The sequence below is a fragment of the Cololabis saira genome, chromosome 11, assembly GCF_033807715.1.
Source record: "Cololabis saira isolate AMF1-May2022 chromosome 11, fColSai1.1, whole genome shotgun sequence".
NCBI lineage: Eukaryota > Metazoa > Chordata > Actinopteri > Beloniformes > Belonidae > Cololabis > Cololabis saira.
In genome coordinates, this window is record NC_084597.1 from 12,906,889 (window position 1) to 12,924,310 (window position 17,422).

The 17,422-nt window shown below is 39.0% G+C and overlaps 1 protein-coding gene across 6 annotated transcripts in view; it reads left to right on the forward strand.

Moving 5' to 3' along the window:
* ntng2b (netrin g2b) overlaps window positions 1–17,422 on the forward strand; it is a 112,601-nt gene that overhangs the window by 66,363 nt on the left and 28,816 nt on the right. For 3 of the 6 annotated variants that reach the window (XM_061733752.1, XM_061733753.1, XM_061733754.1), the window contains exon 6: window positions 8,388–8,783. In XM_061733752.1, the coding sequence (XP_061589736.1) occupies window positions 8,388–8,783 (396 nt within the window). Of the gene's footprint in view, window positions 1–8,387; window positions 8,784–17,422 lie in introns of those variants that run through there. The other 3 variants (XM_061733755.1, XM_061733757.1, XM_061733756.1) reach the window with 1 other exon arrangement.

The following is a 17,422-nucleotide window of genomic DNA, read 5'->3' on the forward strand; positions in this document are numbered from 1 at the left end:
CTGTTTGTCTTTTCAAAGTCTTCCTTTGATAATTAAAGCAACTAAAATGGGCTGATTATGGCTTAAGTGGTCCGGTTTCAGACTTCAACATTTTCATTTACAGGTTCTGTTTGTTGATCAAAATATTTACCTGTGTTGCTGAACAGCCACAAGGCCAGCGACAACTAGGATACCGGTAGATTTACTGCAGCTGAAGCTGAAAACCGAGACTATAGGTGAGGATGAAGTTGAAGCTGAAGTTAGGGGAGGGCCTGGGGGCGGAGCAGAGAAAACCACAACCCCCTCTGAAGCTGGAAGGTCTCCGGATGTTTCCCTCGAGCATGCTGGAGCTCCTCTGAAAGGTGTGACAGAGTAGCTTATCCTCAGTTAGATGTAAAATGGCTATAAGAACTTATGCTGCCTAGAGGCATGTCAGTGTGGGCCCGGCCTTTGATAGTTGGTACAGGGTGGCCTTGGACTTGATATTGGCAAGTTGCATGGGGTCCTATATGGTTTCAGTATTATGGGCCCCTGTTTGGCCCAAATATATTAGGGCTAAGAAGAGGGTGCAAGTCCCATAAATAAACAGTGGGCTTTGTATAGACCAGGGGTCGGCAACCCGCGGCTCTTTAGCGCCGCCCTAGTGGCTCCTGGAGCTTTTTCAAAAATGTTTAACCTTTTTTTTCCATTTTTTCATTTTTTTTCTTTTTTTTTCTCCCTTTTTTCTTTGTTTATTCTTTTTTTATTCTTTTTTCCTTTTTTTTCTTCCTTTTTCTTTTCCTTTTTAATCTCGACATTTCAACTTTTTTCTCGACATTTCAACATTTATCTAGAAATTTTGACTTTTTTCTCGAAATTTTGACTTTTTCCTCGACATTTTGACTGTTTTCTCGACATTTCAACTTTTTTCTCGAAATTTTGACTTTTTTCTCGAAATTTAGATTTTTTTCTCGACTTTTTTCTCGGGATTCTACTTCAACATTCATCTCGACATTTTGACTTTTTTCTCGAAATTTGGACTTTTTCCTCGACATTTTGACTTTTTTCTCGACATTTTGACTTTTTTCTCGAAATTTTGACTTTTTTCTCGACATTTCGACTTTTTTCTCGACATTTTGACTTTTTTCTCGACATTTCGACTTTTTTCTCGAGATTGTACTTCAACATTCATCTCGACATTTTGACCTTTTTCTCAAAATTTTGTCTTTTTCCTCATCATTTCAACTTTTTCCTCGACATTTTGACTCTTTTCTCGACATTTTGCCTTTTCGCCATTTGCCTGCATTATAAGACTCATACGAGACTTTTCATTTTTTGCGGCTCCAGACATATTTGTTTTTTGTGTTTTTGGTCCAATATGGCTCTTTCAACATTTTGGGTTGCCGACCCCTGGTATAGAGCCATGTTCAACCCCACCTAAAAACCTGGTAAACCCCAGAGCCACCACCTTTAAGTTTCAGTCTTGTATTGGCAGCTGTGATTACCAACTACTTTTTAACGATTACTCACACTTACTCACGGTTACTCAAACTATTGTTGGGCTTAATGTTCAGGGGAAAAAAATCTGCAAGAAGGTCAAAGCGACTGAAGTCAAGTGTTTTCATAAATTTTCTATGATAAAGTGCCTGAGGCCAGTTTTGCCTTATCCTGTCTTCCTTCAAGGTTCTTAAAAGAAACAGTTGAGTATTTTCGGAAACACGTTTCTCACAAGCAAAGAACTGGAGCACATGATTGACACCACAGCCGTGTCTGTCTCTCCGAATACGATGCAGCAGACAACAGCTGTTTAGCTCAGAGTTGTTCAGAGACTGAAAACAACAGAAAAGAACAACAATCCTGCCCTACGAGGCAATCCACTAAAGCTTTCATTATCACTTACCTGTTTTTTTCTTGTTTGTGTAATTAATACAAAAACTAAATGTGGCTGCATGCAAGTAACTGTTATTCTTTTATTAATTTTTTTTATTTATTGGTTGAAACTCCCTCAATAGGAAGAAAACTTACAATTTCTGTTATTTTTGATCCCATTAACCTCCTGTGAATGACATTAATCACATTTTGTTTCGTTTTACTGAGAGTGCGACTGAGTGAAGCCCTTTAAAGTATCCCTTTAATATCACTTTATATGACAGATTAATTTTTATTCTTTACACTTGGCTTTTAAAGAAAAGTAAATTTGATGGTTTGTTTTTATACTTTGTAATCCAAACTTTAATATGAACATAAAGTATTTAAGCTGCTTCCCTCTGAGCCAGATGGTCCTTTCATGAACATTAACAGTCCTGATAAAATAAAATATTAAAATTTAAAGAGACCACTCTGCTTTTACTTTTCAGGAAATTCCGGTCTTTCACCTCCACACTTTTTTTTATGTTTACAGTGCGATATTGTTGCTTTCGCCCGAACAAGGGATCTAAATGTTTCTCCCTGCACTGGCTGATCAGAAAATATAGTTTTCTTGCAGCGAGTTGTTACTGGTGACAAACATGTGTGCCTGTGAATGTGCTTATTGATTCTGACATGAGTGTTTGTGTCAGTGTAGAAATCATCCATAATTCATCCTGCAGCTTACTGAAAGTCTTAAAATGTACATTGACCATTTCCATGGCTATTTATATCTCTTACATTAATGTTAGATGCAAGGTCGTCAAAGTGTACGGACATTCAGACTTCATTTGTTCTGACTGAGTGACTTTAAACCACACAAGATCCTGTCAGCTGCCTCAATGTACAGCAAAGTGGTCCTTCAAGCCCAGCTCGCCTTCATGCTAAATTTAAATCTGCCATCTTGGTAAGCAGCAGAGCCTCCAATGGTAGAAAAGCACTTAAAACATAGGAGGAGCTGGGTTTTTTCAGCACAGATGCAATGTCGTCAGACTTGTAACAATGTTTTTGTTGTTTTTGTTTTGTCCTTTGTCTTACGGAAATCCATTAAGTGGAATTGTTTTACCAGTCTGGCACTTTTGCTGACATCAGTAGGAAACTCAGAGAATTCAATGAATAGCTGTTGTGATTTGGAGGGGTCTGACAGAAGCTTTAGTGTTGTATCAACACAATTACAGTGCTTTGAAAGCCTCTCAAAGTTCACTGTAAAGGATTTTACTGTCCAGAACAATTTACTGTATATTTTATTTATTTATTTTGCACAGTGATAATACAATAATTTTTTTTATCATATAAAGACAAATAATTTGTGCAGGAGAGGAAAAGAAGCCCGAAGGGCTTATAAAAAATCCTCCCCTCAATACAAAATCACCAAAAACAAATCAGTCAATAGCAAAAGAATAGAAAGGAAAAAAGAAAAGGTAAAATAAACAAAGAAGAATACAATAAGTACACAAACAAAAATATCCATGAAATGGCAATTTCATTTCCGTAAGAATAGCCTGTTAATTTTGTCTAGATAAAAGATACCCCACCAAGCTGGTCCTAAACGTTTTTAAGGATGAGGCTAACTTAAGAGACCTATCTAAACAGTTCCAGCGTTGAGGGCCATGGAATTTGATAAAGGATTGGTGACTGCAGGTACGACAAAGAGGTAAATGAAAGTTCTTCCCTCCTCTATCTGAATGAGAATGAATATCTGATGATAACAGAAAAAAATTATGAAAAGTGCCTGGAATGTCTTGTTTGCAAAAAATGAACTTAAACATAAACAGGCATGTTTGAAACTTGTTAATAGAAAAAAATGATAATAATTTAAATTTGCTAAATAAGGGTGCAGAAGGTGCTTGATGAGAAGAATATGAGATCATTCTCAAGTCATGATTATCTAATTTAAACTTTATAGAGTAAATCACAGCTTCAACTCACATATATTTTTATTTTCAATATCAGGTCATCAGGAAAACAGGAAAAAAAATCAGAAAATCAGAGAACCCCAGAGTCGTATTTCTGTCTTTATTTAAGTTTTGGGGTTTAAAAAAAGTGTTTTTACACCCACATGCATGTGCACATGTGTACAGTATGTGTGAGGGCATGTGTTTAGATTTATGGTGGACGTATGGTGGTTCAGTGAAACCCATAAATCATCCCAACCCTCTCTCTCTCCTCCTGGGGATCTGAGGTCTTAGGTTCCTTTCTCACCAAGTGGCCTCCACCAATATACACACGCGTTCCCACAAGCTTTTATTTTACAACCCCTTTAATTTTAATAACTATCACTTTGCACCAGAAGCTGCCATCAGTAATAGAACCTGTAACGCCTTCAATATCTTCGCTGAAACCTAAATATTGAATACATTTGACTAGACCAGGGGTCGGTAACCCAAAATGTTGAAAGAGCCATATTGGACCAAAAACACAAAAAACAAATATTTCTGGAGCCGCAAAAAATGAAAAGTCTTGTATAAGCCTTAGAATGAAGGCAACACATGCTGTATGTAGCTATATTAGTTATAACTGGGGGAAGATTTTTTTTTCATTATGCACTTCAAAAAAAAAGGTCGAAATGTCGAGAAAAAAGTCGAAATGTCAAGAAAAATGTTGAAATGTCGAGAAAAAAGTCGAAATGTCAATATTATTGTTGAAGTACAATCTTGATAAAAAAGTCGAAATCTCGAGAAAAAAGTTGAAATCTCGAGAAAAAAGTCGAAATTTCGAGAAAAAGTGGAAATGTCGAGATTAATGTTGAAGTACAATCTCGAGAAAAAAGTGGAAATGTCGAGAAAAACGTCGAAATGTTGAGAAAAAAGTCAAAAGGTCGAGAAAAAAGTCAAAAGGTCTAGAAAAAAGTCAAAATTTCGAGAAAAAAGTCGAAATGTCGAGAATAAAGTCAAAATGTCGAGAAAAAAGTCGAAATGTTGAGAAAAAAGTCAAAATTTCGAGAAAAAAATCAAAATGTCGAGATTAAAAAGGAAAGGAAAAAAAAGGGAAAAAAAGAAGAAAAAGAAAAAAGAAGAAAAAAAGGGAAAAAAAGGTCAAACATTTTTGAAAAAGCTCCAGGAGCCAATAGGGCGACGCTACAGAGCCGCATGCGGCTCTAGAGCCGCGGGTTGCCGACCCCCGGACTAGACAGTCATTGACTAACACATATACAGTATGTGAGAATTTGACTTTGTAACATCCAAATCTGTGCTGATTTTATCTATGAACTGTCTAGAAGGATAAAAAGCATCCCATGCTTTTGTTTTTCAATATTTCCACCCACTTAGTTGTATAATTATATTTCCTGTGCCATTACAAGGAATGTAGGAATCAATCAATATGTTTTTGACTGCGGTCAGTGCTGCCGGAGCAAGTGCATCCATAAAAACATTGCACTAGACTTATGGGTCGGACAGCATGTCAGAGTAGTCGCATGCTTTTGTCTTGTCCCTGCCCCAGTTAAGTCTGTGAGCATGCTCGGATGAGGATTAGCGATCTATTGGCAGGAGAGTCTGATCCAGCGAGGCCGCTGCCCATTGGTCGAGCCAGACAGATGGGTGTTGGCGAGGAGGAGGGCGTTAGGTCAGGCAAACCAAATCCTAAAGCCCTGTCATACATCTACCTACCCTGGCCACGTGACCCCTCATGAGCAGGCTTCATCTTTCATCCAAAATGAGATCCCAAAGCTACAGAAGAGCCTGAATTATAGTCACATGCTCAAACACATTTTGCAGACTAGGGTACGTGGACTCATATGCACTGAGAATGTGTTGCTCAACCCAAATCCCAGGGGTTTTTTTTTTTTTTCGTTTTTTTTTTTTTTCCAAAGCCTGAACTTGGCTTTAGTGAGAGAGATTGGATCATGTCTGGAAAATCATGGGGCATATTAATAACATCCATGCTGTCCGCCTCCATTAGGTGTTCTTGCAGATGTTAACTGATCCTGAATCACAATGGCTTCATTAGAGCCCGAGTTAAATCAACGTCTAATACTGTGGTAATAAATGATGAGAATGCTAAGACTTACAGGTGGCATTAAGCATTATTGTTACACTTTCTTGGCGTGTATTAACAGAAATGACAAATGATCTCATTATATGCAAATGCATTTGTCCGCGGGATACCTAAAAATGTGCAAGAACATGAACGAATGCCACACAGTCGCTTTGGTGTGTGTGTGTGTGTAGTAAGTGTGTGAGTATGTGCCATGAGTGTGTGTCATGGGACAGTTAGTGACTCCATTTGTACAGATGGATGGATATTAAAGGATTATAGTATGAATCAGCTTAAACTGTTCATGCATTTCATGAGGCAGTGGTGGCGCTGTTTGGCTGGATATGCTGCAAATGGCACAAAGACTTGACTTGCCCATTTCCTTTGGCACTGTGTTCCACGGCTCTGCTCCTGGGGTTGGAATATCTAATTTAACATCTCTAAAACCTCCTCAGGTTAAAAAAAATAAAAGGTAGGCCTTTTAGAGTAGCACAGCCAGTAATATTTTGTCATCCTGCTCATCTATCAGTATCATCCCAATGGTATAAAGTTTGCTATGATGGTTATAAGTTATGTAAACAGCTTCTTTTAATGATGATTTAGAGCTTTATAAACCCTAGATGCAAAATCTCCTGCTCACCCTTGCTAACCCAACTTTCCACATCTTTCAATTCCTGTTTAATACATTTTCCTGTCTCTTTTTTTCAGCTATACATTTAAAACCTATTTGTTTATAGGACAAAGCCCCCTGTGATTTTGAGTTTGATTACAGCAGAATCTCAAAAAAATGTTGGGATAGGGTGGTGTATTTCCACTAAACAGTATCCCCTCCTCTTATAACAACCGTCCTTATATGTCTGTAATTAAGGAGACTGGCTGCAGGAGTTTTTTTGTCGGGAATGTCCCATTCTTGCCTTATCTGGGACTGGAGCTGATCGACAGTCCTGGGTCTTCTTTGTTGTGTTCTTCGTTTCATGGGACGCTAAAATGTTTTTATTTGTGAATGTTATAGCATTCACAGGTGTTCCTGAGCCCATGCAGTGAGTTCTATCACAATAAAATGCATCCAGTATTAAATATAGATTGTCTAGATCTTTTCAAATAATTTATTTGAGATGAGATATGCAAAGTCTTCTCAAATTTGAGAAGAGGAGCATTATTCTGAAATTGCTTCATTAATAGATTTTCATTGATTTTGAGCCTCTGCCTATCTATTTTAAGGGACTTTCCCTCTTTAAGATGCTCTTTTTGTACCATATCAAGTCACTGACCTATTGGTAATTAACTTAATTAGTGGTAAGATGTTCTTCCAGGTGTTACATTTGAGTACCACTTGTTTTCCATGCCCTTTGTTGAATATGTCCCAACTTTTCTGAGATACATTTTTGCCATCAAATTGAAAATGAGCTAATGTTTTCCATGGAATGGTTAAAATGTCCAACAACATGATATGCTTGCTGTGTTTTATTGCAAAGAAAATATGGATATGATTTTCAAATCACTGCATTTACATTTTACAGCATTCCATTTTTGTAATTTCGCATTTTAATTGACTTCTCACAAAAAAAAGCTTCAATGTTGTGGCTTCTGAACCTTTAAATATGATAAGCCTGGAAAAAAACCCATCTTGCATTAAATTTTAAGCGGGCAAAAGCATATATTCTTATTGAAAAAAAAAAAAAAAAAATAATAATAATAATAATAATAATAATAATAATAATAATAATAATAATAATAATAATTAATAATAATAATTAAATCTGCAAGCAGCGATGAACGGGCCCTCGCACCCTTGTGCACGTTCAGGCTGCAGTGGAAGCGCTTATGACTTGCATGTAGATTCTTCAGGCCTGGACATTTAGCGGCTGACACCAGCCACGACTCTCTATGTCAAACCATTTAAAAGTTATGCCAGAAAATAGGGACTATCAAATATTGACCAATCAGAACAAGGGGCGGGGCTAATTCATGCCAATGAAGGTCAAGGACTCAATACCGAGTCCGATGACACCACCCACATGTCTTTATCACAACCCGTTCAAAAGTTATGGCAGAGAAAAGGGACTATCAAATATTGACCAATCAGAAGAATATTATACATCTGTTATCAACTGCAGTTGTGAAGCTGTGAGATAAACCTTACTGCTATTTGTGTTGATTTGATGACAAAACCTTTGTGCACATCATCTAAAGTGTGCACCAGATAAATACACCCCAACACTGCATTTGACACCCTTATCAATAATAGTCACACCTTTAATAGTCACAATGTTTTGAAGACTGAAAACCATCTCCAGCACTGAAAGGGTTATGGAACAAATTTTGAGTTTAGACTGTCTAAGCAGTGTGAAATTACGCTTTCATTCTGCGTTCACACTTCCGTGTGTTATAAATGTGCATAATTTTGAGTGTATCTGTGCACATTTGAAAGGAAAAAGAAAGCCAGGCTTCCTTCTGATAAAACAGTTTGAGGTAGCATCTCCTGTGCAAAGGCCTGGCCATTCCTCAATGCATTTACATTCTCTGTCTTTATGTAACTCACACAACAGACAGCAGAGCTCCACCAGCAGAAACCAAAGCCACAGACAGCTCAGCCCTGCAAAAACACCATGTGTTACCCACCAGCTCTTTGTCTGAGCCTCCACTGACTCCCATGGGAGAAGCTGACACGCTTCCTGTCAGAGCAGAGGTTCTTCCTTCTTCACCATCCTCTCCACCGGAGGAGTCTGCTCATTCAGAAACTATGCCTGAACACTCACATCTGCCTATGCCGGTCCCCGAGGAGTCCACGCATCATTCTGTTGTTGATCATCATCATAATCACCATGAACCCCATGCAATCACACATGAGTCCACCCTTCATCCGCTGATTCCAGTTCACCATCATACAAGCTCATCTGGAACGGAGGAAAAACACTCAGAGACGAGGCCTAGTGAGAGAGGAGGTAAGGCACACCCATAGCTCTAGATGACAGTAGATGTAGAGCAGAGGCCAAGAGAAAACAGCATAATCTAATTTAGAAACAGGAGACCATTCTCATTATCAGCCAGTGTGATGGTTTGAAACCTCTAAAATGAGCAATTTTCAAAGGCTGAAAGTTCCTATTATGCTCGTGTACACAAGCCATCGTCATTTTTATGTTACTCAGCATCATCTCACATATCAGATAGGCTTCCTGTGTTTGCATAGTGACGGTGATCTCCGCTTAATGGGGGCGTGTGAGTGAAAGGCAGCGATGGTTTTTTGAAAGAAGTTCTCACGACTGGTACTGGGAGGTCTGTTGAAGCCTGGCTTGTATTCAGCATTGTCTTTGCATCATTCAGAGACATTGAGGGGATTGAGAAACATCAGCCTCGGGATCAGAGAGATGAAAAGACATGAAGACAAAACAGACAGAATCAGAGCAAAGCCCGACTTAACCTCAGACTGCTGTGGCAGACTACAAAATACTGTTTTGGCGGCATTAATGTATAAAGTGTCAAAGATATAAATAAAGCCATCACGTGTTGTTGGAGGTAACTTTCCACTTCTTTTGGCTCGGTGTCAACCTGCCAGCGAGGGGGCAGATGAAGAGCTCCATCACTGTCATGCCTTACAAACCCAGCAGACTCTCTCTCTCTCTCTCACACACACACACACACACACACACACACACACACATACACACCTCTCTTTAAGGCGGCGCAAATCGAGAACCAGAATGCTGCAGCTGCCACAGTCTGATGTCAGATGGTTTGGGCCGAGCTGCCTGCGATTAATATTAAGAATCACTCCTCTCCCTCATAAGGCAACACAGGCTACTGAGATTAAATGCATTTATGCTCGCTGCTGTGCTACAGAAGCTTTAAAAACAACAGCAATTCACCATCCTCCTTTACCAGTAGTGCCGGGTTCTGTAAACATGTGTGTGCAGCTGTGACAGATGTGTGTGAGAGCGGGTCTGGCGGGGTCAGATGAGGACACGATTAGAGGTCGGCAGGGGTTACATAGATGAGATGTAATGATGCCACGATGGCATGATGCCAGTTGCATGAAACAGTCCAGGGTGCTGTGAGAACAGCTGCTGAAATCCTGTCTCACCAGAGCCCCGGGGAAGGGGAGGGATGAAGGGGATTCAGTGGGCGCGATACAGCCTGAAGGGGGATGCACTGCAGGGGGCAGGATGCTTGCAGGAGGCTTTTCTCTGGAAAACGTCTGGAGACGTGCATCCCCTGCACAAAACACCTCAAGGGGGAAACAGATGGTAGCATGGAGCCCCGTCTTCTCCAGTAATGTGGCGATCATTAGTCCCCCAATGAGGTGCATGATGTGGTCACCTCATGTGATTGGTTAAATGCATTTTAATTATAATCAACTCGTGAGGGGGATGGCTGCGCCTGTGTGGCAGAAAAAATGGAAAGACGCCTGACAAACATGATACCTGATTAGTGTTGCAAAGGGGTGGAACTTTGGGAAGTTAAGCTGGGGAATTTTGGAAATATTCTAAATTGGAAACTTTCCATGGGAATTATGGGAATTTATGGGAATTATTGGGAATTTATGGGAATTTATGGGAATTAACTGGAAATTGGGGGTAATTTAAACAAACTGTATCATATCCAAACATAAATGTAAATATTTATTTTGTCATAAGCAGATATCCATGCAAGATAATACAAAAACATGACATTTCAACAGCTTTATTTGAGTAGAACTTTAGTTTTTATTCTTGTATGAACAATTATTTTAATGAACAACAAAAACATGAATGTTGAGTAAATACTAACTCACCCCCCTCCCCCACCCAATCAAAAAGTAATGCAAGTTAAACATTAATACCATTATAGATCAAATATATTTACCCCATAATATTATCAAAACTTACTTAACTTTATATAGTCCGTGGGCTCAAATGTGTGGCTTCAATAGTCTTGTGCTTTGAGCTCAAATGTGTGGCCTCCAGGCTTCAAGAAATCACCTGTGCATGTGATGGAGGAATGCACAGTGCCTGTAGGGGGCGTGGCCTCAATAGCCCTGCAGTAAACTGTGTGCATGTGATGGAGGAATGCACAGTGCATGTAGGGGGGGTGGCCTCAATAGCCCTGCAGTAAGCAATGTGCTGTGTGCATGTGATTGAGGAGTGTACTTGCATTAAATCTAGTTGTTTTAGCCAAGACTATGCTACAATATATTTCCCCCAACTATATTTAATTTCCCTGTTAAGGGCCAACCTTCAATTCTGTAAATTTCTTATTTATTCCCGTTAATTCCCATATATTCCCGTTAATTCCCATATATTCCCGTTAATTCCCATGGAAAGTTTCCAACTTTGAAAATTCGGAATTTTGCAACCCTATTCCTGATCCAGATAAACTAGTTTCAAATCTTTCTCCCTTCACTCGAGCTCACTGCAGCCCAAAAACAGTGCAGCAAGAGAGTCTGGGAGTCGCATAATGCCCCGCAGGAAAGTGGAGTACGTAAAGAAAGCAAGAACTTGAGCAAGAGACCATTCAAAATGCAGTATAATTAGAAGGCGTGAGCCACGTTGCTGATGCTGATTGAGATGTTTTGTGGTACTGTGGCACCAGACAGCAGCATAACATCTCTAAATGGGGAAACTTCACCCATGAGAAGACATTACTCTAATACAACATGATAGCGTTATGTATTTTAAGTAGTTATATTTAGGACAAACATAAGACGAAAAGTAAAAGCGGAGACAGACCCCCCACGTGTACACAGGAAGAAGCTTAGAAACCCACAACTTCATGACATTCAGATTAAAGCAAGTGCCCCTTGATGAGGAAATCCACGATCTGACGGAGAGAAAAAAGGAAAACAAGATCTCAGAGGAAGACGGCAGACGCTATCAGTAATCTTTGCCCACTGCGGTATCAGCCTAATTATAAAGTTCTTACTGCAGCTGAGGAAAGAGCATGTAAAATACCCCACGAGGTGTCTGTTCTTGTTATGTTAATTGTGATTTTGGTGCCTCGGTTTCCCACAAGTCTATGCATGAAACTCATGGACACAAGGCAGCAAGCTCCTCTGAACATGGGCAAGACAAGGAGGAGAGCAAGGAGGGGGGAAAAGTGTCTGAAATGACAGGTATTTCCTGTAAATGTTCTAGATTTACACAGTTTTTTTTTTCTTTTTTTTTTTACTCCTCGTGCAGCCGAATGCAATAGATAATCTTTTATTATGAAACCTGACAGCTCAGAGTGAAAACTAGGAACATAAAAACTGGAGCTGAAATCTGTATAAATTTATCTCTTCACTGACAAGATAGTCTGTTTGTCAACAAATAACAATTTTTGGCTGCAGCAGTATCATCATACGTTCTGTTAGACAGTGACTGATGGTGATGGGTTAGAAATAAGAAACAGACAGCAGGTTGAAATAAAACTCAAACGTCCGTTTATTTATTGCTCAGGCTCACCAGAAAAGGGCAAATAAAAAGTACTTCCTGCTTATGCTTTCTGTGTAAATGGCATCATATCAGACCACCACAAATCTGAGCCAGGTGTGCATGAGAGAACAAACTCACAACCTTATCTGGAGATAGGAAGAGGAGAACGGAGGAGGAGAAGGAGGAGGAGGGACACCAAGACAGAAAAACTCAAATCAAAGGTATTTGTATGCAGTGTAGCAGCTGTAGCTGGCTGTAGCTCATGGTAGCAGTATGACACAGTTCAGAGTCAACCTTGGCCTTTCAATGAAAATGTGTTAAAAAAAAAAAAATTATGAGTGTAACTAAATGTTTCTTTCTCATGTTAATTACAAACTTGATACAAGTCTCCCATGAGTTTAGAGAGCGTCGACATGAAAGTCACGAGCATAAATCTACATCTTCATCTGAACATGGCAACAAAGGGGAGCAAGACGATGGGGCCAAAGAAAGACAACCTGCAGTGACAGCTATATCTTATGTAGTGGTGCAAAACACACACATATGTAGTATGCTTAGATTTATATCCTTTACAAACGTTTTATGCAGATTTGGTTTACATTAAAACCTCCTTAAACTTAGGAACTCACAGGTGGCAGTAATGAAGCTCAAATAACTGATAGAAATCTTGCAATAAAAGACCGAAAAGAGTTACGCATACACTATAATTACACTGGAAAAGAAAAGAAAATAAATATCTTTATGAACAGCCTTGCCTGTAATCTGAAAACAAACTGAAGGGGTGCAGTCCAAATCATAACAAGCATTGCTCTAGCCAACCATCAAGACGTTTTGCTGTTTTGTTGAAATGTCATCAGAAAGATGACATACAGAAATCGTTTACCCTGCCTTTAAATATGTGCTGTTACTTCAATACAGTAGTGGCTGGGATGGGACCTACAGACTAGTAACTATGTCCATCCAACTTTCCTGTTGTGCGTCTTACTACTTTTTTGATTTCTAACTGTATAGTTTGATCATTATTATTGTACATACATACATCTTGCTGCACGCAATAGAATTGCAGTTAAAAGGTAAATGAATACATATAACATATACCTGTCTCATATCAAATCTATCCTAGATAGCAGGCATATTTTGCAGAACCTGGCACCTCTGGTTCAGTTAGGCACTGGTAATTGCTAAATGAGTCATACGTGTTCCAAAGTTGGTGAATAAAGCCAGTGTCTGGTTTTGCCATGCGCTGTTTTAGCCACCGGTGGCCCAAATTTCATAAGTTAGTTTTGTGGTGGGATATGGCAGCAGTTGTTCGGGAAAGTGAAGACTTGGGGCACGTCTGGTGGATATGTTTAGACACCTACTGTACACTAGGGATGTAACGATACACTAATCTCACGATACGGTACGATACACGATATTGAGGTCACGATAACGATACGATACGATATAGCAGTATTTTTTTAACAACCTTGAATGAGGTAGTCATGAGGAAATTGTCTTTTATTTGAAAGACACAAAATACAAAATAATGCTGTGCGTTTGCCCTATTGTTACAGTTTGTAATGCTTTATAACTGTTTCAGTTTTAAAGAGAAAGCCAGGCCAACCATTTTCCACAAACTGAACTAAAAGTAAATGTCAGGTTTGCATTATGCATCTTCAGTTTCATACAAGTACAAATATTTTGCCACAAACTGAATAGTTTCTCTCATGTATGATTTGACTTTTTTCTTTTCCAGAAATTTAACAACTAAAATTAAATAAATAAATACAAGTAAATAAATACATACAATTTTACATCATAAAAAAGATTGATTCATGCTCACCTTATAAGTGTAAGAGGAGATTTATTTTTGTTAAGAAGGTTATTTTGTTAATTCAGGGTTGATTATTTTATAAATATATTCTTTATATTCTGTAAATCAGGGACTATAATGACACTAGTCAGTTTATCTGTAATTGTTAGTATGTTTTTGGATTGGGCGGAGTGATACAGCACTAGGTGCTGTGTTGATGTTCTAAAATCCTACGCTGTTGAGCGGACATTAAAGTACACTGGAACTGACGCAGAAGTTGTCTCCCTGTTTATCCTACTCACGACCCCAAAAAGGTTTAATTTAATAAGGCAAGGCTTAACTCTACACCAGCCTTACATAAGTAAAAGTTCAGAGCTCAAAACGGGACTAGTTTCTTCTGAGCGGAGGAAGATTTTGGTCCGCGTGGTCGCGGTCGGATGCGCGTTACTAGTCAACACAATAGATTAATATTAATAACCCAATATCGCGATACACTTTGTCACCTCCACGACATGTATTGTGACATTTTTGTATCGCAAAATTTCGTGGCACGATATATTGTTACACCCCTACTGTACACTGTCCTTCAGCAAGCGTTGTCAGTCAAAGCCAAATGTAGGCCAAAGAAAACTGCAGATTTTGAGTAAAATATTGTTTGTGATCTGAGATGTCATATTTGTTTCATATGACGAGATGGATCGGCAACTTTTGAATTTCAGTGCTTCTCCATAAAGATATGTAATACTTCATCAGTTGTGATCCAATGTGGTTTTGCAAACTAAAGAGAGTAAAGACGAGCAGATTTGACAGCTATTTCACAAAAACCTCCCATTACTGCCAGGGGCGTCACCACCTTCCTGAGGAGGCACAGCTAAATTAGCCAATGTTAAATTACTTAACATTACAAGTTTTTCGAAAAGCCAGCAAGCTTTTTCTGGAGTATTCTGTTTCTACAGCTGAATTAGCTGCCTCAAACCTAAAGAGATGTCAGAATTGAGAAACAATGTGATTATAGACTAGATTGTTATCACAGAGGGGATATTGTCTTTATGATTTAAAGTCTAATCCGTTAACAGCTGACAAGCTAGGGGCTCAAATTTCGCTGCCTGCTTAACCTTTCTGTGGATATTTGCTTTAATGCTCGTTATATCATAATTTCTCTACATGAATGTGTCATGGTATTTATTGTACGCTAGTGGCCGGACTTTTTGCGGCTGTATGGGGCAGTTTTATGATCAAAATGTTGTTACTCCCCGCAGGATAGAGCTAGCAAAACAGACCTCAGTATCTGCAGTGTCAAAGCAGAAAAACAGACAACACAGTAACATCCCTTATTGCAGTTTACCTTGGTATGAGTTGGATGTTGCACTTTGTGCTATTTTGTCTCTCTCATTTTTCTGAGAAGGGGCAGAACTGTGCCTTGGTAGTATGGAGTTCATATACATTCGCCATGTTTTAAACCTGCAAACTTACACCAAATTGTTCATTCTTAAAACAGAAATATTTTTTTTTTAAATAAAATAAGTAAATGAGGACAGATTTTAATATTTGTTTTGTTCAATTACTGAAAATACTATCTATCAGCCCCCTCATGTCTTGGTTGGTATTTGGTAAAGGAGTATATTAAATTAATCACATTGATTTTTTTTTCTTTCTCGTTTTCTAAATGGCAACTCTGGTATGACAGTTTCCCACATGTCCAAGGGTCACACATGGGACTCATGGTCACAAAAACAACAACCTCACCAGTGGTGAGAAGCACAGAAAGCAACGCTGAAAGGAAATGCATCTTGTTTTGCTCATGGATGCAGCAGATTTGAAGCCAGTATCCAAATGCTAATCCTTTACTGAAATAATTGGCCACTGACTACAGAGGCTTCCTTTCAACCAACTAAAACATCTAAGTCTTAATTTACAATAATTTAAGGTTGGCCAAAGGAAAGGTAAACACGAGGGAAATGTGATAAAAGATTAGTATTATTATCTGGTTTTAGTGGTTGCTAAAAAAAACTTTTGGAATTCAGCTCGTTAGAATTTTTCTCTTGTTATGTTAATGACAACTGTGGTATGACAGTTTACCACATGTTTGAGAGACATGGACATGAGACACTCCACAAAGTGTCTTCATCTGAACACGAGAAGGAAAAACGTACAAACGCTAAACTAACAGGTACTGACTGCAAGACCATTGTAGTGGCACCTTGAAAGTAGATAAACTACCATACTACGATTACAGATTAAACCTGTAATCGTAGAAATCCTCAGTATCTATTACCACTTTAATTCATTATCAATTTAATTCAATTCAATTATATTATATTAATATAGCATATATTACAATACAAGTTGTGCTTTCCAGAGATCCATAAAATGACATCAGAGCAATTATTACATAAACAGTGGCAGGTAAAAACTACCCTTTAGGAGGGGAGAAACATTGGGCAGGACCTGGATCATAACGGGGGATCCTCCTGCCAGACGCCAGCTGGGTACAGCAGGAAAATTGAGATAGGAAAGAGAGGGTGAAGAACAGAGAGAGGAGGGTACAGATATATTGGTACAATAGACACGATATATTAGTATTAATAATCCGTTAGAACTAAGAGTATTTTACTTATAAATGGTAAGTTGGTGTACTATAGATATGGCTACATGAACAGGTGTAGACATATGACACTGAGATGGTCAGAGGGTGGGGCTGCAAGTCAGCATGCAGATCGAGAAACTAGAAAAGTCCTGAAGCTCTGGCCTGCAAACATGTACAGGAGAGAAAAAGAGGGGGCAGACGAGCACAACCAACTACAAGAACGATAAAATGCAATTATGATTATGAGATACTCCTAATTAATGAACAAAGGAAAGAGAAAGAGAGGAGAGCAAACGAGGCGAGGGGCACCACTCAGTGGATCATGTTGGGATTCCCCTGCAGCGTAGGTCTATAGCAGCATATCTATGACAAAGCTTTGTTTAAAGCCTGGGATATACTTGCAGTTCAACCCTCGTACGCGTACGCATCATGTCCGCCACGTGTATCCTGAGTTAATTTGACGCATTGATGTGCACATTCTCAAAAAGACACTGAACGCGTACGCGACCTGCAGCTCTCGCTCTAGCCGCGAGTGGCGCTGGTCCCGGTCAGATACCAGCTAGAGTGAGGAAAGTAAGAAGTATGGTGAGGAGAATGAAAGACACTGAAAGGACAGGTATCTTTTTAGAGTAAAGACAATGTTTTCATACTCTATTTGTACTCAATTTGTGAAGACGATTCATGTTCATTACAAGCCAAAGATACGCTTTTAGTGAAAAACTGAAAAACCAGGCCCTGGGAAAGTGAAAACTGACGCTGAGTAATTATTTACCTCATTAGATGTTTTGTGGTTATATTCATGAAAACTCTGGT